Source organism: Diplotaxodon limnothrissa, linkage group LG2 (assembly GCF_057381915.1).
Source record: "Diplotaxodon limnothrissa isolate DT_005_m linkage group LG2, D_limnothrissa_male_GT1.1, whole genome shotgun sequence".
Taxonomy (NCBI): domain Eukaryota; kingdom Metazoa; phylum Chordata; class Actinopteri; order Cichliformes; family Cichlidae; genus Diplotaxodon; species Diplotaxodon limnothrissa.
The window spans coordinates 33,623,150-33,650,412 of record NC_140597.1 but is presented as its reverse complement, the minus strand read 5'-3'; the positions used below and the strand labels follow the sequence as shown (position 1 = coordinate 33,650,412).

General features: G+C 39.4%; 1 protein-coding gene across 1 annotated transcript; it reads right to left on the bottom strand.

The window, feature by feature from the left end:
• Positions 1-1,444: 1,444 nt before the first annotated feature.
• Positions 1,445-25,738, bottom strand: LOC146638935 (neuronal acetylcholine receptor subunit alpha-3-like). Its single transcript, XM_085371779.1, has 7 exons — positions 25,612-25,738; positions 13,353-13,492; positions 13,218-13,262; positions 13,013-13,122; positions 12,484-12,691; positions 9,927-10,937; positions 1,445-1,903 (listed from the first exon to the last, which is right to left on the bottom strand). The coding sequence occupies exons 1-7, from the start codon at positions 25,667-25,669 to the stop codon at positions 1,778-1,780; spliced, it is 1,698 nt and encodes a 565-aa protein (XP_085227905.1). The 5' UTR covers positions 25,670-25,738; the 3' UTR covers positions 1,445-1,777.
• Positions 25,739-27,263: the final 1,525 nt, after the last annotated feature.

The following is a 27,263-nucleotide window of genomic DNA, read 5'->3' as shown; positions in this document are numbered from 1 at the left end:
CGATGCAGCCTTTTTCCTGTCTTCTGCCTATGTGCATCACCGTGTTAGATAACTCAAGACCAGCTGATAACACATTGATTGAACTTCAGGACCTTCCAGTCCTAATTTTGGCTTGAAATTGGTGGCACAATCAGAAAAGGTTAATTTTCTCAATTATTATCTCCACCTGCCGAGGTGGTTATATTTTTGGTAGTGTTTGCGTGCATGTTGTTCAGTCTGATAAAATGACACCTCAAAAAGTTTTGTGTTGTAGAGTGGTTTGTTAACAATCCATTGTCTTCAAAGTCAACTTAATGATGTATTGTCTTGCAAGTGTGGTGTGTATAGTCAGGCTGAAGAAGTCACTTGGATCAGCTTTCTGAGATTTCCTTACCTGGATGATCGAGCATGCATCAAGACATTTTTTGACTTGGTATTTATTTCTAAACATGTAAAAGATTTTGACTAAATGAATGAAATGAATGTTGCACATGTACTATTGCCTTTTAAACAAATAATAATGAATATAATTATGCTAGAAAATTTATAGAGCTGGTCATGTTTTTGTATAACTTAAATTAAGGTTCCAAGTCTTCAGACTTCACTGTAATCTGATATTGCTGAATCTTATTATTGTCTTTTGTGTGACACTTGTATCTATTTATATTTATATTACTATTTATTAGTGGCAAGTTCATTTTTAGGATTCACACACAGACACACAAGTCCTATAACACACAAAAAGGCATTAACTTCTCAAGTAGGGTTTCAGCCTCTGGGATCTGTATTTCATTTTGACTGAATGACTCAGCTTACAGATCAAGGACTGAAAGTACAAACTCGGTAAATTTGTATTTATTTGTTAGAAAAGACTAGAGCAATTTTTAAATTTATTATTCAATTTATTTCACGTCTTTTATAAGTTTAATCTACATTGTGCAAGTCAAAGTGTATCTATACATTGTAAATGTTTCACCGATTCTGTGAAATTTGGTGCATAATTAGACCTGAAAACCTACGTCTTTAAAGGTGTATAGCCATAGTCAGTGTCATTATCCAAAGCCATGCATAAGACACTTTACAGATATTTACTGGGAAAAATACAGATAACTTCTATTTGACAACAAGTAAACACAAGACTGCATTATTGTTTCTTAGCTTTAAAGGTCATATTGTGCACAGCTCTCAAAAATCTTTACAATGACTAGTGAAAAGTCATTCATGCATTTCCCTTTGAAATTATTCAAACTTATACAGTACTTACAACATTCCCTTAAACAGTTTCCTGACAATTTTAGAATTTTTTTTATCATTGTTTAAGACTGTACAACAATCATAACAAAATGGACATTTTCACTTAAACACACAGAGTGGTAGAAATGCAGCCTCAACAAGAAACAGGATTACCATGAAAAGACAAGCAGCGATGGAAAAGAAAGAAAGAAATAATGAAAGAAGAGCAGGGTTTTAAAAACAGAGAAAGAGAGAAAGAGGCTGTTAAAGTAAGACCAGACAGCATCAACTGCACATTGAAAAGCATAAGAAGGATGAGGAAATCTGGGTAAGTCGTGTGAGAAAACAGACAGCGGAGTGCTAGAAGTGATGGCTGATGATGGCAATCCCAGCGAAGAGCATGAGGCAGATAAAGGAGAAACAGAAAGCTGGAAAAGGAGGTCAACGGCATCTGTGAAAGACACGAAAGACCGGCAAAGGGAATAATTCTCGAAGTACTCAAAGTGGAGCAAAGAGACAGAAGTAGACAAAAATAAGAGAAAAAGTGAGGACATAGAGACGTGGTTCATTTAAAGAAACTGATGAGGGGATGAAGGAAGAGTCCCAGAGTTCCCAGCACACACACTGTCACAAACACCCACAGGAAAATCCTGTCAATGACCATGGCAACGTACTTCCAGTCATCTTCCACCTGAGGAGAGAAAACAAAGGAAATTTAAAGTAAAAAGAATAAAAATAACCAGAGCACATTGTCTTTCTTTCCTCTTCCAAATGTCTTCAAGCGACCTTTGCTTAATGGTAATTGTGAACTTTATGGCACAAACTGTTACATTCACTGTTTTTTGTGCTCTAAAGACACTGTGGTGCCAAACACATTTTGATTTTGCAAGAACAGCTATATAGAACCTTTATAGGCTCCTCTTGTTCATGTGAATCTTTTATCTCTTTATTTATTTTCTTATTTTTATTTGTGTAATTTCAGTTATTATATTAAATGCGGTATAGTATGACAATGTCTAAGGCAGGACAGGCAGGAAAAAAAAAAGCCACATAAATGGGCTTACACACTGTGACCCACGCAATCCACAACCCCCTACAAGACCCCAGAGTAGGAAGAAGTCATCCCCACACAAAGAGCATACTGGAGTATACAGATGAATGTCTTCTTCCTCTCACACTAACCAGTCGCGGCAGATTGCTGCCCATCCCTGAGCCTTGTTCTGCTGTAGGCTTCTTCCTTTTAAAAAGGAGTTTTTCCTTCCCACTGTCGCCAAAGCGCTTGCTCATAGGAGGTCATATTAGGTGTTTCTCAGTTGTATTATTGTAGGGTCTGCCTTACAATATAAAGCACCTTGAGACAACTCTTGATGTGTATTGGCGATGTATAAATAAAATTGAATTGAATTGAATTGAATTGAAGACTATTAGGCAGCACCTTCCCCAGTTCTCTACCTCCACCAACCGAGGCAGACACAGAGACACTCCAAAACAGCAAAAGCTGCTCTCCAGCTCTCAGGAGGCTGCAGACACGCATAGTCCCACAGACCATCCTCATCCACCTGCAAGGCAAATGGGGAAACAAGACTACAGCGACCAGCCCCTCTAGGTAATGGAATTGATCAGCAAGGACCAGAGAGACAAATTCACCCAGTTGGTTTTTTGAAGAGACCAAATAATGTGATCTCCAGAATAATGTGATCAAGAAGTAAATTTCTACACTGATTAATAAAAAAAGCCATTTTTTGATTTCCTTTTTGGTCATTTTGACGGCATTTTAAGCATACATGTGTCCAGAAGTTTTGATCTGGACTCATGGAAAGATCTCGCTCCCACTTTACAGTTGGGAGGGGAATTGATTTGTTAATTTTAAACAATAGCTTTTACATTTTTGATAACCATTTGGGGTTCAGATATTTAAAAAAAAAACTTGTTAGCCAATTATGTATTTTTAGATTCAGTTGACTGGGATTGAATTTGTCCTGTATGTTGGCTTTACTTGCTGATATTCAAGAAATTTAGCTTTGCTGATTCTGAATTTTCAAATGAAATAAACTTTCCATTTTGTATAACACGTTCTAGATTGTTAATCCCTTTCTCATGATGTCACGATGGTAAATATCTGGATTGTTTCAAATGGGTGATAGTTTGGATAAGTGAAGATTTATACCATGTAGGTTGAAGCTTTGTGAATTAAAATCATTTGTCCTAACACAAGCATTTGGAAAGCTGTACAGTGTTTTAATCTAGTCTATAAAGAATGAACCAAATTCAGATTTATGCAGAACTGCTAATACAAATTTTCAGTTTATCCGGCCAAATGCTTTCTCTGCATCTAAGGAGACAACTGTGGTTTCTAATTTGTTGATAGAGCAATAATGTATTATATTTATTAGTCTACGTGTATTATTCACTGAGTGACGACCCTCGATAAAGCCTGTTTGGTCAGAATATATTATGATTGCAGTTATTTTTTCTAAACTTCTGGCAAGGACTTTGTAAGGTCAACGTTTATAATTGAAATGGAGCAGTGGCTGGATGGGAACGCAGGATCCTTGCCTGGTTTAAGAAGTAGACTAATGACAGCAGAGTTCATGTTTAGAGACAGAGTCTGATCATTCTGAATTTCAGTGACCATTCTGAAAAAAGAAGTTGCTTGTAGAGGCCAAAATTCTTTGTAAAACTCTGCTGGAAAACCATGTGGCCCTGGGGCTTTATTGTTTGGGAGATGCATTCATGGTGAATTCAGAACCACAATCTGATCGTCATTTATTTTCGGTACATTTATATATTTAAGAAATTCTGCAAGAGAGATTAACCTGTAGTGAGTGTAAAGCCTCATGAAAGTCTTTAAAAGATGTATTTATTTGTTGTGGATCATGAGTAATGTTCCCAGTGGAATCCTTTATAGAATAAATAGTTATTTTCTCTATTTACATTTAAACAGTTTAGGAAGGAATTTTTTTAATTTACTGAACTTTAGTATTAATAAACGCTATTTATGGCATTGTGGCTTCCTCACATCCTTTTTATGTCTAATACATCTGCACAGTGCTAAATATAGTGTGAGTGTGGCCTGATCAGTCAGGTGTGGACAATAAGATCATGGATTCAGTGACCATAATGCCATTGTGTGAATATAGAAGGCCGTATGGCTATTCTGCATGCAAGAAGGATCCAAGCATTGCTAAGTAAAGCTGGAGCAGCAGCAACAATCATATCAGGACCATCCAGAGTGTGAGGAAGGAATGCACAAAGCCCTCTATCTGTGACAAACAAGAAGCTTTACACTCCCTTTGCAGCCCTCTGTAAATGGCTTCCAAGCCATTTACCAAGCTAGATAGAAATTCATCTATTATGCATAGATGAACCACATGTAGTAATGCTTGGTTATGTGTATGTGTGTGATTATTTATGTCCTGCATATATTTGGGGGGGAAATCTGTTCTAAAATCTATAAAAGGTCTAGAAAGCAGACATTTTTATTTTTATCACTTATGTTTAAGACAGGGTATGATTAAGGGGAAGTCATTTGTGAGTTTGTGGTAAACTCTTTGGTGCCTCTCTTGCCGGGAGATGCTGTCGTTGGCTGATTTCTGACTTTGTGTTTGCATCTCCCTCAATTTGCAAGAACGCAAAATATTAGTGAAAACTGGGTGTAGGTGGTCAGACTACGATAACTGATTCTTGGTTTGGTTGTCAAAATGTGTTAAATTTTCCCCAAATGCACAAAATAGTTCATTTTTGGTAGAATTTGAGGTTACAGCTTAGAAACAGCATGGTAATAGGGCAGTAATAATGTCGAAATAAAGTAGTAATGACCACACAATGTCATCTAAATATATGTAAGGTAATAGCTACCACGGTTTTTAGCTGACTTATATTAAACTCAAATGTATATAATGTGCCAATAACTATATATAATAATGTGGACGCAGATATATATCTGTGCACTTTGTTTAAAATCTGCAATGAGACCTAAATTAAATAGAAATGGCAAAAATAAAAATAAAATAAAAAGGCAATAATGTTTAGCTTCAGACTGCACAGAAATGACTATTTCAGTGCTCACAGGTTAAGATATTGTTACCAAAACATTAATAAATGATTTTGCCTAATAGACAATGTTACATTTAATCCATATTACTCCACTTTATTACCACATTACAAGCATTATAAACAGTCTATTATTACCAAGGTTTAAAAAATATATAATATTAATTAACAACTAAAACGTGGTTGAGATATGCTACTACTTGGTTATTAACCTGAAATTATATGTAATTCAATTGTATATCTTTATTGTCTCTTTTCCTCTATATTAACACCTAACCCCATCATGTTATTATCAAGCTATAACATGTAATGTTAACCACGTATATAAATCCTAACAAGGGTACTACCTTTAGGTTTTGCGCCTTCTTTGCTGTTATTAATGTCTGGATATTTATTTTAAGAAGCATTTCAGGGTTGTGCAGGCATCAATTTAGCTTGAGTGCCGCACACAGCTACATAAAAGTTTTTCAACATAGTAATGTAATCCCTGTAATCATAGTAATGTGGAAAAGTTATGTGATAAGATTAAATAGTGTGGCAAAACATTATTATAAAAATCATTGTTGATGCATAGTCCCTCAAATGAACATTGTTGTTATACCTGCTTGACCTTTTTTTACACTCTTGTCACAGAACAAAAAAACCATAAAAGTTTACACACCAAAGCCTGACGTATTGGCCCTCATTTTACTAACAGCAGATGTGTAAAAGTGTGTGACTACATTGCGCGTACAAATGTCTCATGTATGAATTTTTAATACCATTGGCTTTTGGCAATTATTTCCAGTTTTACAAAACACTCTTATTACTATTTAACCATCATCACTCCAGTGGAAACACTTTGGAAAGATCTGCCTTTTCTTCCTCTTTGGACACAATTTCATAAGCCCAACTGTAATTTTTGGTGCACTCGATAACAGCTTTTCCATGCACATATTAGTAAATGGTCCTTCTTTCATGAAGCCAGGAGACTATATTTTCAACAATATATCACAGCCACTTAAAATATTCACTGTTTGTTTTGCTTGTAGTGACTAATATAGCCACAAGCCTTTAGCCTCAGGCACAGACAAGCAAAAAAGCTTGTTTTTAGCTCTTCTTTAACTGGATTATTTTTAACTTCACACTTGTAGCCCAAACCAGTTTTATGTTGATGTCACTCAGATTTGACACAGCTCTCTCTGAAAGCCCAGAAGGCTTTTCCCATCTTTTCTTGCATGCATTGTATTGCAACAAACTGTTGTTTCTTGTCCCAGTTCCGGCTGTTCTTGAAAAACGTTTCTGGCTTAAATGGAACCATATATCATTTAAAAATAAATTTTAAAAAATCAGTTCTAATTTTTTCTAATACAAAAATAGGGTTTGAATGATTTGTAAATCACTGTATACTGTTTTTATTTAAATTTTACACATTGTCCCAACTTGCTAAGACGACTCTATACACCAGGGGTCGGCAACCCTGGGCACGCATGCCACAGCTGGCACGCGAAGGGTTAACTGATGGCACGACCATAGCTGGACTGGCTACTGGGCATTTGCCTGATAGGCCGATGGTGATCTTTCGTTTTTATGGACCGCTGATTTTTTTTTTTTTGATTTTTTTTTTTTTTAAGGTATAAACAATGAAAGGTGGTGGATTGGCCACATGCCAGAAAGAGGAAACCAGCAGATGTCACGCTAAACAACATCAGCACGTTTAAGCTTGATCAGCTGTTGTTAGAATTTATTTAATATTAATTTCTAGTATCAGCTGATGTTTGCTGGAGCCACAGCTGTAAAAGCTGCTGGTCATGATATCGGTTTGGTTATCTGGTGAGAGGGAAACATGAAGATGAAACCAGGAGATGTCCTTACTGACTCATCAGAGCTGAACAGGTGATGGAGAAACAGGTTAACCTTTTAGGTGACATGAATGAGTTGAAGGGAAGTTATGAACTGTTTCTGAGAGACAAATAACCCCAGGATCCTTTTCTAAGTAGCTGACAGCTGGTAACTGTGCAGGGGCGGGTCTAGCAAAGTGTTGCCAGGGGGCCAGGTGGGGCATTAACAGGGAAAGGGGGGCACAAAGAAGTACTTTTGTGTCTTATTCTCATTTAAAATGTCTCGCTTTTAATAAATAATTATCTGAATCTTACAACCAAAGTTTTTATCTGACGTGAAATGTATAGAAATATACATTTTACCTATACCAACAAGACAGTGTACGTCACTGTCACAACACAAGAAAAACAATGGTGCGCTTGGTTTCAACGTAACTTTATTCTTTCATGAGTTATTTACAAGTTTCTCTTTGTTCACAGCCATTGACATGTCAAAGAGGTTAACACGTGAGGAGTGGATCGAAATTGTGTTGCTATCTGGTGAACGCAGTAACCGGGTCATTGCAGCAGATTTCAATGCAAGACACCCTACGAGGCCACCCATCTCCCATGCTACAGTTAGCAAACTGCTTGCTAAGTTTCGTGAAACTGGTTCAGTGTTGGATTTGCCAAAATGTGGACGCAAGCAAACTGTCACTAAGGAAGAAACATCAGTGGCTGTCCTAGCTTCATTCAGCAAGAGCCCACAGCGTAGCACTCGCCGCATGTCACTGGAGAGTGGCATTAGTTGAACATCCCTTCGGTGGATATTAGCTACTCACAAATGGCACCCTTACAAACTCCAGCTACTGCAGCATCTCAACGAGGATGACCCAGATCGGCACACAGAATTTGCAGAATGGGCAAAACAAAAATTGGAACAGGACCCTCAGTTCACGCAGAAGATTTTGTTCAGTGATGAGGCAAACTTTTATGTAAATGTTGAAGTTAACAAACAAAACCACCGCTATTGGTCTGACACTAACCCACTTTTGGAACAACAAAAGTGATGGTTTGGTGTGGTATATGGGGTACAACGATAGTTGGTCCATTTTTCATCAATGGAAACCTCAAGGCCACTGGATATTTGAAATTGCTACATGATGATGTGTTTCCCTCTTTATGCACTGAAGCTGGCACGTTCCCTGAGTTTTTCCAGCAAGATGGTGCACCACCACATTATGGGTGCCAGGTCCGAGCATTCCTAGATGAACAGTTTCCTGGAAAGTGGTTTGGTCATCGTGGACCAGTTGAATGGCCCCCAAGGTCTCCCGATCTGACCCCCTTAGACTTTTATCTTTGGGGTCATCTGAAGGCAATTGTCTATGGTGTGAAGATACGAGATGTGCAGCACCTGAAACTACGGATACTGGATGCCTGTGCTGGCATTTCTCCTGCGGTGTTGCTATCAGTGTGTGAAGAGTGGGAGAAGAGGGTTGCATTGACAATCCAACACAATGGGCAGCACATTGAACACATTTTATAAGTGGTCAGAAACTTGTAAATAACTCATGAACGAATAAAGTTACATTGAAACCAAGCACACCATTGTTTTTCTTGTGACATTACCAATAAGTTTGATGGCCCTCTTCCTATTGAAAAAAACAAAAGTTGCATCCAAGATTGCCGACTTCTAAATGGCCACCATGGTCACCACCCATCTTGAGGAGTTTGCCCCCTCACATATACTAATGTGCCACAAACAGGACTTTAATATCACCAACCATTCCCATTTTATTACGGTGTATCCATACAAATGGCCCACCCTGTATTAACAAGCATGCCATATTGGCCCAGTTTATTTTTCTTATCATTGTTGTGAGGAGACCATAAATAGCGAGTTCTTGTTATGGATAAAAAGTGTCTTTTTATTTTTTTTGTTTCAAAATAGCTGATAACTATTCGCTGATAGCTGCGAACATCTGCGAACAAATATAATTCTATAAAGTTGTTCTATATAGTGTGTAACTGTTAATATAGAGCGTTATTAAATTTATTGCTAATGCAATCATATGGCACATTGACTTCTGAGGAAATTTCAGATGGCACTCATCATCAGAAAGGTTGCCTACCCCTGCTATACACTTTACAGACAAAGTAATGGACCATCAACAAAGCACACCTACAGCAGCCACTCAGCCTTGGAAACTGACAATGAGAAGCTCTCCGCACAGTTTTTGTGCTGATGTTAACATCAGTTATTGAATCAGCAGAGTCTTGGTGACGTTTATGCATTATAAACACATTTTTTGGGTGCTGGAGGAGATTGCCTACCAACTAGGAGGTTGGTGGATTGCCCCCCCAGCTCAGTATTTTGTCCACGTGTTCATATATTAACACATGGACCAACTGAACTGAGCTTCCCCTGTTGCATCCATTGATATGTGCTGGACAAAAAATGCTTAACTATAAATAAAAGCACTGTATTAATGTGTGCAATTTGGCGGATGCACTTTGAGTGCTCAAATTGAGTAGAAAGGCGATATTTAAGTACCGTCCATCCATTTATACATTGTAAATGGATGGTGCTTCAGCACTTGGCAATAGTGCTCTGTATCTTAAGTTGGTCTTATCGTCATGGCTGAGTGTGGTTCTTAAATGCTTGTACTTTGCAAGACTGCCTCACAGTTGACTGAAGAACATCTAGGAGGAAATAAATTTCCCAAACTGACACCGCTTGGTATCCTATTACAGCACTACACTCAAAGAGAAGTGGGCCAGTACTTTGTCTATATAGTATAACTTCTATCAATTTGAAAAGCATATTGAAATAAATAAAACTGTGTTTTCCACATTGCATACCTCTTTGGCTTTGTTACGAGTCCTCATGTTCTCTGCAATGTACTTTACGCTCTCAATGGCCTGCTTGATTTCGGGAGACACCACAGAAAAGGCGACGACAGCGTTTACCGGCGATGAAGCATTGATGGGCCTCGGCAGCTTGGGCAGCTCTGACTCCTGGGGCCCCTGAGTCTGAGGTGGCTGGGGAGGAGGTGGTGGTGGCACCACTGGCGGTGGGACAGGAGTCGGTACCTCTTTGCCTCTGTAGGGGAACCTTCTGTTCATGTCCCGTTTCATGTCACGGTTCATCTCACCATACTCCACACAGTTCATTGAGCCACCAGCTGAGGACGTACCCCCTCCTCCTCCTGCACCGCTTTCCAGCGGCGGACAGGCTACACCCCCAGTTATGCCTCCAACACTTACACTTCCTGAGCTACTTGTTGCTCCTATACTGTTTTTTCTTTTCTTGCTTCCACCGCTGCTTCCTCCTCCTGTCCCTCCTGTAATTCTGGCAGGTGAGGAGCAGCCCTGGTCAATAGGACGCCTCATCAGCATTACTCTGGGCAGCACGCCAAGGAACACAGCCCTCACCCACTCGGGCATTGTGTGAGTCATAGGTGTGCGGTAGTGAACATTCAGCACAAAGACAGTGATGACAATGCTGAGTGTGACAAAAATCATGGTGAAGAGGAGATACTCGCCAATCAGGGGGATGACAAGAGATGTTGAAGGGATGGTTTCAGTGATGACCAGCAGGAACACAGTGAGGGAGAGAAGGACAGAGATACACAGGGTAACTTTCTCCCCGCAATCAGATGGGAGGTAGAAGACCAACACTGTTAGGAAGGAGATGAGGAGGCAAGGGATGATGAGATTGATGGTGTAGAAGAGAGGCAGGCGGCGGATGTAGAAGGAGTAGGTGATGTCAGGGTAGATCTCTTCGCAGCAGTTATACTTGATGTCATGCTTGTATCCTGGAGCGTCAATAATCTCCCACTCTCCACTTTCCCAGAAATCTTTTAGGTTCACCTGGTGAAGTGTAAATGTGAAAGCTGTTTTTAGAAAAAAATATTATATCTCAAAGTTTAAAACAAGTTCATTTAAAGAGAACTGAATCTGTCTTCATTATTAAAATAATCTATTTAAATACATTTGTCAATTTTAACATTGTAATAAGTTCATCATCAGTCTTCCCTTTGACAATGGCCACCCCAATCCATCACATTCTGAATTTCAGGTAAAAACACATAGTAAACTTTATCTGAAAGAAAGACAACAAACACATGTTTAAAATTTCCAACTGCTTCTCAACAAAAAAAAGTTAACTTTCTAATTCAGACTATCCAAAGTCTAAGCTGCAATGTACTGCCAAAAGCATTCGCTCATGCGTATGAAATTGAGTAATATTCCTTTCTTAATGCATAGGGTTTAACATGATGTCAGGTGACCCTTTGCAGCTGTAACAGCTTCAACTCTTCAGAGAAGGCTTTCCACAAGGAAATCATGTTTATGGAAATTTTTGACCATTCTTACAAAGACACCAATGTTGGACAAGAAGGCCTGGCTCACAGTTTCTGCTCTAATTCATCCCAGAGGTGTTTTGTCAGGTTGAAGTCAAGACTCTTGGTACAATGTAGTGAGATGAGTAACATTCTCCTGGAAATCGCCAAACCCAGACTCGTCCATTGGATAGCCAGATGATCGATCCAGAAAACACACCTCCACTGCTCTAGAGTTCAGTGGTGGCGCGCTTCACACCACTGCATACATTGCTTTGCATTGCGCTTGATGAAGTAAGGCTTTGATGCACCTGCGTGGCCAAATTCATTCTATGATGCTCTCTACTTACTGTTCTTGAACTAATCTGAAGGCAACATGAAGTTTGAAGGTCTGTAGCTACTGACGCTACAGAAAGCTGGCAACCCCAGTGCATTATGCACCTCAGCATTTGCTGATCCCCCGCTGTGATTTCACGTGGCCTACCACCTCATAGCTGAATGTCTGTCGTTTCCAGTCACTTCCATTGTGTTATAATATAACAGCTGATTGTGGAATATTTAGTAGCGAGGATATTTCACAGCTGGACTTGTTGCAAAGGTGGCATCCTATCATAGCACAACACTGGAATTCACTGAGCTCCTGAGAGTGACCCATTCTTTCACAAACGTTTGTAGAAGCAGTCTGCATGCCTGGGTGCTTGATTTTATATACCTGTGGCCATGGAAGTGATCGGAACACCTGAATTCAATGATTTGGATGAATACTTTTGGCAATATAGTGTAACATTGCAAGTTAGTGTTGCTTTGTTGTGCAACTGTCATCTCTTAGAATGAAAGTGCATTGAGGATACTTACCTAATGGACTGAATAAAGAGGAGGAAGGCAAACATAAAAAATGAAGCAATCTAAGCAAGTTGGAAGATATAAGCACTTACTACTGTGCAGTGCTAAATAATTCTTCTCAATAATGATGCATAAAAATGCTAAAAACAAATAAATAAATAAAACTGACAGAGATTTCTTAATGACGTAACTGCAGGGATCTATTTCCTTTCACCCCAGTTGCTCCTTCTCACCTTTGAGCCAATGAGCACTAGATCAATCTTGGCCTTGTCGTAGGTCCAGGAACCAAACTTCATGGAGCAATTCTGGTAGTCAAAAGGGAAGTAGGTGATGTCCATGGGGCAGGAGGATTTAAAAATAGCTGGAGGGACCCAGGTGATCGTTCCATCAAATTTTAGCAGAGCCTTGGTCTTGTCTTCCACAAGGAAATCACCTACAGCACTGTGAGAGAAAAAGGCCAAAATACATATAATTAACAGATATGTTTGAAATTAGTAGTTGATTACAGTTTTAACACCACTAGGCAATGACAAGAGGGTACTGCTAGCAAGTGAACGCAAATTGTGTTAGAGAAGTACACAGGGTGCGCATATCTACTGTGTGTGGTTGCTTTTGATGTGAAAATGTATCTTCAGAAGCAAAAGAGAAAATAACATAAAATAGCCCAATATAGACATCTAGATTTCTCAGATAATGATAGATGGAAAACAAAATAAAATCCTCAGTGTAACAACCTCTTAGCATCTATGCTCTAACACTTACTTGTTGTACAAAACTATGTCTGGCCTCCAAATTTTATTGGACGGAACTCGTATGAACTCAATCCCATCAAACTCAGAGGGGGTCCATCTCAATTTGTAATCATTCCACACCTGAAAGACGAGCAGGGATTAAAACAATAGGATCTTAACAAAATCCACAAGTAACAAAAGAACAGATAAAAACAAAGCTCGTGACTGTCACTCACATGTCTCAGCCACAGGTTGGTTTCCATTATTTGATTCACCTCATCCTGAAAAGATAAACGGGGAAATTTGACGAGCCTTATTATTTATTTATTTTAATCAAACACCTATTTGTTATACTGATTTTACCCTCTTACCACTTTGACAAGCTGAGATATGGACACCTCAAACTCGACAGTAACCGGATCCGACACATTCTCTACTGGTCGGATGAACTGGTTGTACCTTCGGAATAACCTTCGAAATAATCTGTCCTCTGCCTTAGATGAAAAACAGCCTAGAAAAATAGGATGGAGATGTTAATAATGAAATGAAAAGATGATAAGTTATTGCCAGGGAAATAAGGGGGGAAACTGTCGCTTCACATTTAGTGAGCTGATATGTAGGCATTGTCCAGCATTGCTAGCAAACTGAACTTGACTTCAATGTAACTAAAAGCTCAGTCACTCAGAAGGATTAACATTAATGTCTTCTAAAGCAAACACTATAGAAACATAAAAAACACCTGTGTCCTGAAGGTGGTAATATCAAGGGTTTAATTCACCGGCGAGTGATAAAGTAAGAAAGAAATAAAGTGTGAAGGAGAGAAAATGCAAACAATACATGTGAGCTTTCACAATAAATCCATATTACTCAGAATAGCTTCAACATTTCCTCACTTTCATTATACGGTTACTGCAGACAGACCAAACAACACATCCACCTACAGCTTTATTAAAGGACTCACTCCTGGAGGTATCTAGCCATGCGGATACATGTAAGGAAATATGTTTGCAGCAGTTTGCTAAAGTTAAGCATCACAAATCAACTTCCATTCACCTTCATTGTACTTCTGACAGTGATGAGCAAAAAAGGTAAATCTATGCACCAGTCTTCACAGCACTGGGGCTTTCAGTTTGACTTTCAGTCATTTTTAAGCTGTTTATTCAATGACAGGAGAGAGGGCTACAAATGATCAAAGTGTGTTAGTTCAGTTGTATGTTTACATAGTCTCATTAAAGCCTAAAAGCTTGTAGAAAATCTGAAAGCACAAGAGGCTTTAAGCAAAACAGAATGATGTGTCTTTGGCCAAAGTGTCTGCAGACAAGTGACTTAGACAAGTGTGTCTAAGTCTGGACTGAAGGTCATACTGTGGAAAGCTGCCACTTGTAACGCTGGTGCTTGGGATGGCACATGCAGGCCCACGACTGTCCAAGCAGAAAATGTTGCCTCGCACGGGACAGCAGGCACTCACGCTATCAGCAAGCCCTCAGAAACACTCTTCTAGTGGCTTCAATGAGCTTCCTCACATCTATTCATAACTACAGAAATGCTTCCATTCCAGACTTTTTTTCACCTGCTTTTTATCATATTTCTTTATCCCCTGCTACCTTTTTTTTTTCTTGGTTAACTAAACACAGGATGCCTGTGGTTGGCCTTCTATACCCTTAAATTTTGAACTGTTTAATTTTGTTCAGGCTGAAAACCATTAAATAATAAATGCTTTAACCTCTGAGGCCAAACTCACGCATCACAGCTTCCCAGTCATGAAATGCCGGACACATTTTTCAGTCTACTAAGAAACCATTAAACCTGCACTTAGTGAACTGCATTTTAGAGATGGGTCTGAATGTATTCAAGTAGGACCCATATACACGCAAACAGCCATATTCACCGAAAAGGTTTGTTTCCTTGAAAATAGCTAAATAAAACATAGACCTTTAATGGGACGCGTTCTGTCTGAATCTGTTTCCTCTCTAAAAAAAAAAAAAAAACACAGAAAACTGCTTTGGTTTCTTATTTTGATGCTTTTTTTTCATGTTTTTGGTCATCGGTGTGTTATTCGTGTCACATTTTAAACCTATCCAAAACTCCAAGCAGTCTGTTTTGCAAAATCAAGTTTATTCCTGGAGTTTCAGTGCTTGACCTTTATCAGACTTACTGCTGCTCCCTATTCTTTGAATTATTTGGCTTCCTTCTATCATAAGCAATTAAGTCATGGAGAATGAGCACCAACACTTGACAAATAAATGTATTTTTGGAAGTTAAGTGAAGTGCAGCAGGCAGTCTGTTAGGTATGCTGGACCAGGTTTCCCTTGACTGCAGACGTGTCTCAAAAAACAGGTAACTCAAATCAGTTCAATTCAAATCCATTTTATTTCCATAGCACCAAGTTACAACAACAGTTGCCTCAAGGCGCTTTATATTGTAAGATAAAGACCCTGAAATCAATAATACAGAGAAAACAGAAAAAACCCCAACAATCATATGACCTCCTGTGAGCAAAAATGAGGTGCAACGGTGGGAAGGAGAAACTCCCTTTTAAGAGGAAGAAACCTCTGGCAGAAAATCTGACACAAATTACTGTTCCAAAATTATGATAGCAGTATCCTAATATATTAAAGCATCAATCAGTGTACACTGTTATTATCAGGTGAATACAAAAAGTAGTCACCTCATAAAAACTTTGAATACACATATTTTATCATTTAATCTTTAGCACATTGTCATATTGTTCTCGAAATATTACTAGACTATTACTAATTGGTTTAACCTCGTAAGCTTATGCTTGTTTCCACATTATTACCCGTAGTTTCTGCCCTTTTACTCGATAACACAGATTTTAAAGTAATGGCATGATATCAATTTTACCAGCTTATTACCAAGCTGTAACAGAAACTGTGACCAGAAACATGCACCATCAAGCAAATGTGTATTTCAGATATAAACTGATACAAGGCTACTAAACTGGCTAAACTAAGCTAAAGTGAACTGGCATGATTTGAGTTCAGATGGAGCAGAAGCAGAATAAACCAGTGATTTGCTCTGAAGCAAGCGCTCCTCTATTTCCCAGGGTGCTTAGTTAATTATTATTTTTTTCATATGGCTCGTATGTACTCACACCACACAATACCCAACACAATCACCTTAAATAAAAATTGACTTTCAGTGAGGGTATCACTTTAATATAGCACATTCTTGAAGAAACTGTGTGGCAGAACAAATATTTCATAATAACAACCCATAAAGTGAAGTCATAAAGCTGTTCTTGCATTTATTACAACAGGGAGTACACTTAGATGAATATGGTTCAGACTTTTCAGTTTAGCGTCAGTCCATTTTTTCATTTTGGGAGACGAGCTCATTTGCTTACAAAATCTACAGGAATAAATACATTTTCAGAGAATTTATCCCAAGTTAGTTTCTTTGTGAGTCTAAAAGGTTAAAATCTAAATCAGTAAACACTTTTGAAGCCTTTTACTTTTTTTTTCCAACCTTAGATGCTAAACACAAATTTCCCTGGCAGGCTCAGCTTACACGCTAAAATGATATCGACTTCTTTGCTTCCATCAAACTCAGGATCAGGATTACCTTTACTCATAAAGCCGGTGTTACCAAAACAATCTAAGGCAGTAAAATGGAAAAAGACAACAGAAAACCGATGGTGGGGAGCAGTTATCTCGGCTGCAATCAAGAGGAGAGAGAAAGTATCCCTGAGTTAAGATTGTTGGGTGCTCTTCTACTCTGGGTGAATCACAGCAGACTTAAAAGAGCCTGTTAACATGGCTACAGCTGATTTTATTCCACAGTAGTGTGGTTGATTTTTGTTCTTAAGATCTTGCTTCCCTGTTAAGTGGGTAAGAAGCTGAAAATTATGTAGTGACTTCAAAACCACTGAAGTTTTCTGAGGTCAGTGGCAGAGGCGATCTAAGTCTTAAAGCTTAATGAAAAGAACTTTCTCTGGGGACACTTGTGTAATTTCTGCTCTCTGTACCTGCCTTAAAAACTGCCCACTGCTCCCTAATTCGTTGCACTCTCAGAACCTTGTTTAAGCCTCTAATTGGCTGAGGGAAAACCAGGGCAATTATAATCAGCCAGTTAATTGGACCTTTTGTTCCTTGTGACAAAAAAAAAATGAAGCCAATATATTTTTCCCCTTCCTCCAATGGCACATTCACTCCTCTAATTCCCTTTATTTGTTCTGGCACTGAAGATGTTAAGAAGCCTTAGTTTAGAGGAAGTTAATTATAACCTTTGCACTAACATGTCAGTTGATTATGCACAGCTTTTACTGCTTTTCCCTGAGAGTCAGCATAAGGATTAAATTTTGGGGGATGTGAGGTTGCTTCCAAAAGTAACGGCTGTGACTTTTTTATTTTCAACACAACAGTTTTGTAAAGTTTTATTATCTTATACATGGATTATAGCTGCTTCTTATCTTTCTGGTTAAGCAAAACACCATTACGGTCAGACTAACGGCTCTGTGTGGCCTCATTGACACTGACACTACCTGTTCTGTAGTACTCTTTGGGGGAAGGGGTATGAGGAGGTGCCAAGTGAGCTAAGCTAATATTAAAAGGTAATCTAAAAACACTGAGAACCACTGGTCTGGTAAGTGAGGATGGTAAATGATGATCTGGCATCGTGGTGCCAGGATAACCACCTCCAGCTGAACGTCGGCAAGACTAAGGAGCTGGTGGTGGAATTCAGAAGGAGTCAGCACAGATACTACAAGCCTATTATCATCAACGGAGCTCCAGTGGAGTGGGTGCAGAGGCAGAAGGTTCTGCACCATCCGAGCAAGAACAAGAGGAGCTTCTATCCCCAAGCCATCCAGGTCCTAAACCAGAACATGCACCCCACCCTCCCACAGCATCCATAAGTGACAGAGACAGGACTTATTCCTAACACATCCCAGACTGACTCTTCTAGACACTTTAACACCCATTTGCACAATGTACATTTTTCAGATTTTCAATTTAAAATTTCCAGATTGTCTATTTAATGTAATTAATTTTATGTACCTAATTCACTTAATTGCTGCATATAATGTCCTCCTGTATATATTCACTTAATGTATATAATGTTGCCTCTCGTTTTGCTAAGTCGAGGAGCATGTCAGGATACATTTCACTGGATGTTGTGCTTGTATAACTAATCATGTGACAAATAAAGAATCTTCAATCTCAAACCTGAAATGGAATGGTACTTATAATTTACCTTTCTACTCATTTGAGCACTCAGATTGTTTTCTTACTACAGGTCTCATTCATTCAATCACCTATGGACTTTGTATTATTTATACATACACTCACATTTCAGATACGCTTCTATTGTTTCAGACGGTTCAAACAAAGGTTTGGCATGTACCACTCCACCACTGAAAAAATGTTCCCATGGGTAAAGAAATTTTTAGTTAAGTATCTTTACTAAATTTCAAGTTAGTAATTCAAAATTCCGACTTACTTTGAAGTTAAAGTCAGTAAGACAAAATTTTGAGATGCTGAACTCATTTTGATTTGGGTCAGCCTGGCTGTCTTTTTGTTTTTTTCAGTCATAGAAACAAGCTATTGGTACAATCATTCAGATATGTATATTTTAAAAAGCCAAGTTAATGGCAACAGAAACCACTGGAACCAAGAAAACCCTCAAACAAACCAACCCTAATGGTTGTAGCTAGAACTGAAAATAAACCAAGTCCTTTTCCTTTATCGGTTCACCTTACCTCAAGGTTTAGAATGAAGTTACCATAATCACTGTGCCAAAAGAAATCAGCTTGACATTCACGTTTCATTTCACCGGACATGTGCTCATTCCTTCCCCTCACTTTGTGCTGTATCAAAGTGACAAGCCTTTGTATTGCTGCACATGAAGCCAAGTCAAGCTGTCATGCATTTCACCCTTAAAAAGCCACATTGATTTAGAATTAGAAAGCCAAACACTGAGTCTGTCTTTGTCTCTTGTGGCTACAGGAGCCAAAAGCTACTGGAAGACCCATGGCCTGTGGGAGGCTCTTTGATCAGGCATGTGCTTAACAGGATGAGCCTGGAAGCCAGTTGTGGACACTCTGAAGGAACTAATTACCCTCCAAAAATACACCACTGTCAGAGTGCATAGAAAACAGATACAAAGAGAGAGACAGTGGCAAGAAGAGATAGGAAAAGTGACAGCAAGTACAAGGAGAGAAGAGCTAGATAGTGTGCCTTTGCTCTCCAGGGTTTTTGACGGCCTGACTTTGACATTCTGAATGACGCACAAGAGAAGCCACAATGATTACAGCCCGTCCTGACTGTCCCATGAAGCATAAGGTGTTTAATCTACGGTAAGTGTAGCTTCATATATGGGGGCTACAGTACATACACATAACTATGTGTGTTACTATTTATGTTCATCCACCTTTGACTTGACCCATTCTGAAAAGTAAAAGATTTTCTTCTTCACTGATGCGTGAAATTTAATTGCCACTTGTCTCCCTGCTTTCATCAAAAAAGATGTGGGAGGTTTGAGGCTGCATTCTCTCTGTATAAGATATTTTAAGTAAGCTTAGGTTTAGGTTTTTTGTTTGGGTTTTTTGGTGGTGTTGTTTAAAAAAAACGGACGAAAAAAACGAAATGCTAAGATAATCCAAGAAGTGATTAACTCTGTTAACAGGAAAATGAGCTTCAGGCGTAATCGCTCATTTTATTTTGTGCATTGTGTCAGAGTGGGCGGGAACAGCACCTGGGACACAAAATAATGAACCCAACGGCGAATCACTCAGAAAAGTAAAAGGTTTGGCACTGTTTTGGCATTTAGACTCAGTGAAATGTGATTTTATCCAAAGAAATAATGATTGATGTAACAAGATAAACACCCAAGGATTTAGCTGGCGTATGGGAAGGAAGGAAAACTAGATGGGGCCCCCTTTTAAAGGAGATAAAATACAGTATTTAGCCATTCTATGGAAAACGTAAATAAAAAAAGCTCAAGCCATGTCTTTTAATACGACTGACACTATGAGCCTGAATGCTTAGGTCTGCCAAGTATTTAATTAAAATGTATCCACATATTTAAAACTGTGCCTTGTTTTAGCAGAGGCTAGAAATGAATGTGTGCTGTTGCTGTGACACTCTTAAATTCAGAAATGCAGTCTGGGGACTTAGTCTGCCTGGAGTGGGTGGCTGTGATGGTTCTCACAGCACTGCAGTCGCAGCTGCAGGTAGTCAGTGCTACTTATCTTTCTTCCAGAGATGCTGAAGCAGGCCTGTCTATCATGCATGTCAGCAGTATTGACTGAATCAGTACGCAGAAAAAGACTTTGACAAACGCTGCGTCCCAAATCCATGGCAGAAGTTTTTGCAGTGGATTAGCTAAAGTTTGAGTTAAAGTTGTGTCCTCATTTCAAAGTGAGGAGTACAGAAATTGGGGGGGGGAGGGTGGGACTTTGCTAAACTGCTAAAAGTCTTTGCTAAAATATGTAATTCCAATTCTCATAGTAGGAAAATAATGTCATCATTGGAAATTAAATCCCGCTATTTAAGCATCTAGCTAGCTACAGATGAGGAGCCGCCATCATTTCAAACAATTCAACAAATATAACCAAACACACAAACCGCGTCTGTGAGCTACATGTGCACTTGCTGTGTTTCCCAGGAAGAGGGAAAAAACATTAACACTGAGAGATGGAGAAGAAAGAGAGGAGAGGAAGATGAAGAATGTTTTCAATGGTAAGTGCTGCTCAGCAAGAGTGAGATTCAGCATGAATTTAAAGCTTACCTGTCATGTCCAAATTAAATGTGTAGCTTTAAAGTCAGTTATTGGATATATACATGATGTTTTGTTGAGTTTTGAATAATTTGTAGTGATGCACTATGTTGGACTGGTTACATCTAGGGTACTAGTACCATTTTACATCAAGTGTAACAGATATCAATTTATATTTGGGGTGTTTGGGTGCTGATGAGATTCACTCATTGAATTCTATCTTTTATGCTAGCTTTATAGCCTCAGGTAACATATACTTATGTCATTTGGCTAAATCCACAAAAGCACTGAACGCTGTAGTAGCTTTTCATACTTTGTGCACAGTTTGTACCACTGTAAATCACCTGATTGAACAGGCACCTCGTATGCTGAATGGTTACAAGGGCCATGAACACTTCCTGTGTATGACTGCTGTTCATTACTCCCTTCTGTCTCTTCATAAATATAGGTTAAATGGGTATTGGGAAAATGTGTTTTGCAGATTTAATCATTTGCACTGGGGTATGTTAGAAATACAGTTACAAGAAATTCCCCCAGTTGACAGATAGTGGTTTCCATTTTGGGTCTAAAAGAGGGTAGTATTCCGATCCATTTGGGGAAAACTCTCCACGATTGCTTTAAGCACTGAGTGGGAAGAAAGCAATAAGGTAACTGATACAAGTGGCTCTAATGGCTTCATGGATATAATTATTCTTTAGAGATTATGGAGAACAGAGGTATTACAAAAGGTATTACAGATGACATTCTTTAAAGCTGTTAATCCTGCTTCTGTTCTTCAGCGCTTGTAATCTTATGTTCACTGAAATTGTGGAAAAACACAAAAAGAAATACATAATAAGAGAAACAGAGGCCACTCAGTAGAAAATGGTGCGTGGTTAGAAGAAGGACTGAGGCACAAAATGTGCTCATCTTCCATCTGGGGCATCTCGGACAACCTCCCCAGCACTTTTATTCTCACCTTCTATCTTTCCATCATGAAGTGTGACTCAATTCATTGCCAGCTCAGAAGACAAGGATGTCCCAGAGGAATCAGACAGCAGGGCTGTTTGGAGGAGGGTGTGTGTGTGTGTGTGTGTGTGTGTGTGTGTGTGTGTGTGTGTGTGTGTGTGTGTGTGTGTGTGTCCATAGGGGGCGTAATAAGGGTGTCTACACAGCATGTGTAGGAGCTAAGTAACTGGAGTTTGGTGGCAATAATCACATGACAATCGTGTTAAGAGGATCCTCAAGCCACCACACAGCCCTTAAGCCACATACTTACACACACATGCACACTGATTGCCTGTCAGATTTTAATGCAACTATATTGCTTCATGGAGGGAAACCGGAGAGCAGCTCTGTATTTCCAAGGGAATCTCAGACGAGCATTTAAGTCTGCGAGAGGAGCAAATACGCTTGATGATGCTGCGATGCAAAGCAGACAACTTCATATAAGCAGACTTAGATAAGTGCTACAGAGTAGGGTGGCTTAATATAAACCATTTCTAATGCTCAGATTGGGGGAAAAAACTCTGATTGTTGCCACGCTACACTTTTGAATAACTAGTTTTCTGGCTCTCTTGGCCTCTACGCTGTCAACCCATTAAAAAGCACAGTACAGTGAGATGAAGGGTCAAGGCTGAAACATAATGCGGAGTGGGTCAGTATAATGCGAGCGTGGCTGGACATCTCTCTCAGCAATTTGTGGAGATGCTGAAGGGAAATGCATCACGCGGTTTCACTCACCCTTATCACTCAGTCTCTAAGGTATAGCAGCCCATCCTGCTCTAAAATATGCTGATGTGCACCACAATCGATATTCCACAGGCAGTGGCTTTATTTTGAATGTCATAACTCCAACTAAATCCCCATGCCGTACAGATTTCTCATTCCTTACCTCCAAGCGACTTCAACATGATTCTATTTCTGACTAAAATACCCCAATCCCATGAACGGCAGGATCAGCTTTTCCTCTGTTATGAGGGCCGATCCTGGATAGCAGGAAACAATACCTTCTGTAGCTCACTAATCGGACCCCCACTGGGAGTGTTTGTACAATCTGTGTGTGTTTTTAGGCACTTATCTGCATGCACAGCTCCTGTTCATACCCGTAGAAAAGACCACCGAGCCAGTGAAGGATTGTGGAGGAGAGGGGAGCTGGAGGACAAATTAGGGGGATAGAAAAGGTGAGGCCAAAACCCTCCTGGTTTTCAAGGTAACCGCCTCACAACTAGTAACAATATAAAGTGGATTTCCTCTCACTAGAGCAAAATGTGCTCTGATATGAGAGCACTGACACTGTCATCCTTTTAAGGCACTGTTTTGAAATTCATTCAGTTCAAGGGCAAAGCAGCAAGGCTGCTGGCTGTAGCAAATCTCTCCAGCTGAAGGGAATGACAGGACAGAGGGAGGCATAAAAAGAGACAATTGAGGGACTTTATGTGTCTTACAGAAACACATCCCTTCTCCTTAACTGTGAGTCTGTGTTAGGTTGCTACACAGGATGACTAGAGCATGACAGTACAAAGGCACTTAGTGCAGATCCCCAGGGAGGACTCCAGGTGCCACATGTGGAGCAAACTCCCCACCACACTCAGGACTTTGAAATGAAAAAAACAACAATTTAATTACTCCTCCTCCTAGTGTCTGTAGGAAGGATGCATGTTCAGCCGCCCATTCCCAGGAAAGCAATTGGGATATCTGGAATACCTCAAGGAATATTTGGGTGTTTATCACGAGAAATGACTTCTATTAAGGCTGGAGGTGACCAGTAGAAAAAATAAAAACCTATTATCTACATATCATTAACTACCTAAGATCTGAATTTGAATTTCTGTCCTCTAACCAACCAGCCAAATGTTGCCTAACTGAAAAAGCTATCTGGCGAAATAGTCCCAGCTAGCTTTAGTTAAGGCTAAAACAAAATGTATTTACAATTTTATATTTCAGTATTTAAAAACATTCACTCAAAAAGTTGCTTCTCAGTTTAGTTTGTTAGTCAATATAAAATCTAATTAAATTAGCCATTAAAACTTTAACTCCAACTAAACTACTGATAGTCATAAATATTATAGATCCTTTAACATTAGCCACTGGTTTCTGAAGTCTCATTTTAATAGTCATTCCAAACCAAGTGGAAATTTCTGAGTTCCCAGCTGGAATGTTTTACTGGAATGGATTTCCAAATCGAAAAGTCGAAAGATCCCCACCAAACCCAACTTAACCAAGATGGCGGCACAGCACATAAACATTATTCAAACTGTAAAAATTTTTATCTGTGCTGCCACTGTTGTGTATAAATGTATAACCGAAAGTGTGTGGCCAAGCCCATAGACTCAGCAGGAAAGTAGCGGCTTCAAACTTTAACAGAATGGATGCAGTCGGATAAAGACAGAAATAACTGCAGCACCACAGCTATCGCCATCTGGTGGCCTTCAGATAGAATGAAGCTTTTGGTTTTAAGATCTTTCCCACTGCCTTTGTTTTTCCAGTCTGGAAACTAAATATAAACCACTAAATATATGATTGTGATTTTTGTGTGAAGTGAAAAAAAATTACCATTTAAGTATGAAATGAAGGCACTGCAGCTTTTTTTATCATTTATTTTATCCCACACACACATCCCCATTAAAAGTGTTCCCATTGGTGAAGACACTCTCTGAAGAAGCGTGTCTATATTTGTGGAAGTGAATGGGAGAAAACTTAAGATTAAAATAACCATCAAGTTACATGGGAATACGACACAAAGCTTCCTCTTTAGAGCATTTATCTACTCTTTGTTTTTTCTCTGGTTCCCCAAGGAGCTACTCAAAGACCCCACTATTCTAAAGCACACAAAAGACTGACAGCCTTACACAACCCAAAGGCAGAAGCAAAAAGAAAATGTGTGCACAGGTGATTTTAAATACAAGAAAATAAAGAAATGGGTTGCACATAGAGAAAAGCAAAGTGCAGACAAACTAGTAGTTTGATTATTATTAAAGCATAAGGAAAATTTTAGTTTTGTTGGTCAATTCTAGTCCATTTTTTAAGTACCAAGGTTACTTATAGTAATTACCCCAGGCAACCATCTGCTTTCCTGTGAAGTGTTGTGGTGCTAGTCTGAATCTTGACCTCTGAACTCTGCAGAAGTCCCCAAGCCCTTCACACCTTGTGAAACCAGGGATGAAATCTGTATGGACACTTGCCGAGCAGTTTGTCACCCCTATGTTGCGTCACTTTTGGCACTGATGGTCAATGTGAGCTACATGCTGACATGTTAAGCTCTAAGTCATCAACCTTATATAAAAAGTAACCAAACCCGATGTGTAGACTAAAATCTAACAATTATACAGTGTGCTTACATCCCACTGTTCTCACTCTCTGCAGCATAACAGTGACTCCACAAGTTCGAAAAGCACGGGATATTATATTTCACAGGCACGTGGGATTTGTTATTGGCTGGGAACAATTTCCCATGGACAAATGTTGTGCCCTGTGTCGTGAAGTAGTGTGAAACAAGTACGTTAAACGCAAAAAAGAACAAAGCAAAACGGTCTTGTTTTGTAAGATGTGCGCTGCTGGTGCCCCAGAGGAATTTGAGAAGAATATGGCTGTTCACTGTTTCGCCATTTCAGCGATTTGACAACATCAGCGTGCATGCGTGCCCAAATACAAATTAACTGGGTTGATAAACTGAGGTAAAGTTTGGGTTGCTCTGCCTTTATCCTGACTGGCTTTAATGGATCTTCCTATCTGGACTGAAAAGAGATGCAGTTTCTTGTCACTGAGAAGCGCACAAAGGAGTCAACTCGAGGTCAGTTTGGCAGCCAAAAATACTTAAAACTGACATGACAAGTAAGGAAAACACAGAAAGTGATGGTTTAAAAGTACTGAGTAAGAGGCACTTTCAGCGATGCACGGAGCGCCGTGTCCTACCTTGCGCTGCGAGGATCACCAGCAGGAGGATGTTTGTTAGTTTCCCGAAGAGATTCATGGAGACATCGGCGCTTCGCGAGTTTTTTGGATATAAATAGCGATGCTGAACAATGACTTCTCGTAATAATCTGCTGCAGATGTCTGTGAAGCCTCAAGATTAGAGCATCTTTTTCCTTTGCGCTCCCGAACGCGGAGAGGTTGGTGCGCTCTGCCGACATGGACAACTTCTGCACGTCCCGCCTCCCCCTGCCTCCCCCGGCACTGCGTCCCACACGCTTGCGCGCGCACACAAACACGCACACCTAAGGGTCAAACCTTGCGATCTGACTCAGAGTGACTCAGAGGTGATAGGTCTGGAATAATTAAATGGTTTCGAATATGGCTCTAGGAGCGTAAGGGTCGTACAGAAAAAAACATTCATAAAACTCTCCTATTCAGTGTTTGACGCGGGTTTTGTGAAAATTAGGAACATTTCTTTAAAAAAAAAATGAACAACTCAAATATCCCTACCTCAGACAATTATCCCCTGAGAGAAAGATGCAGCACTCACCTACACGCACATTTTCAGCACTGAGCTGTAAATGACCTATTTAGTCACTTAATTGATTTTGCAACCATAACAATGTTCAGGCAGCTTAAAGCATTAGCGACTCAATAATAGAGTCTTGAAGGCTGCAGAGTCTGCCCAAATCATATAATGCAAAGCCATTAACGCACAGCAGCACTGCATGGAATTGCACTGAAATTATTCTGGAGCACCCAAGACCTATGATTGACTACTGCCTGGTCCTTAAAGGAACAATAATGGAATGGTTGGTTTTGGATGCCTGTAAGTGAAATTGGGGTTCATTTACTTCTTGAAACAACATCTTTAATTTGTATCTTAGTTTAGGGAATAAAATCTTTAAGCTCCAGTTCTGAATATAACATAAAAGCATAAAATCTACATCCAAAGTGGGGTTTTTCTTCTTTTCTACAAATTTTATAAAATCATCTTTAATGCACAGAATCCTGTTCATGAGACACCTAAATACCAGGATGGGCACAGCAGACTTTTGCATTATTTGTCCTTTAATATCTTATGTAACTGTGTTCATATGTGCATGCATGTATTGAATATTCAACAGCATAAAATGTGCTTGTATCAGTTTGCTGTTGACACATGTGATTAAAATAATAGGAACTGCTGCTATATTTGCTTTTTGCCAAGATTAGTTAACCAGTGAACAGTGCAATTATGTGACAGCATAAGATAGTTTATTTTGCTTGCCTGTATATTTGTGACTATGCTTTCCTTGTCCAGACCAAATTGCAACTAATGTATCAGTTTAATGTTAAAGTGGGGCCAGTAACTCTGATACAGTATGTGATGTTAATTGTTAAACTGCAAAGTACCTTGTATGTTCGAAGTTGGCAGGTAAGAGGCCAAGAGGCTAAAGACGAGTGCAGTGGCTCGGGCCTCAATTTTAAGCTCAATTAGGTTTTTCATTGATGAGTGAAGTCAAGCGAGGCTGTTGTTGGGGCTTGCCTGGGGAAAGCTTCAATTACTAAGTGCCTAAAATGGGTCAATGGAAGACCCTAAAAGAATAAGAAAGAAAGGCTTTGTTAGAGAGAGAGAGACAGAGGCAGTGTGACTGGTAAAGTTAAAGAGA

What these genes read in the sequence shown, in the direction of transcription:
- LOC146638935 (XM_085371779.1), bottom strand. Translation starts at nt 25,669, where the DNA reads ATGAATCTCTTCGGGAAACTAACAAACATCCTCCTGCTGGTGATCCTC. An exon ending in GGTGATCCTCGCAGCGCAAG is followed by an intron (nt 13,493 to 25,611) that starts GTAGGACACGGC and finishes CTATTTTTCTAG; the next exon opens with GCTGTTTTTCATCTAAGGCA. An exon ending in GACATAGTTTTGTACAACAA is followed by an intron (nt 12,692 to 13,012) that starts GTAAGTGTTAGA and finishes TTTCTCTCACAG; the next exon opens with TGCTGTAGGTGATTTCCTTG.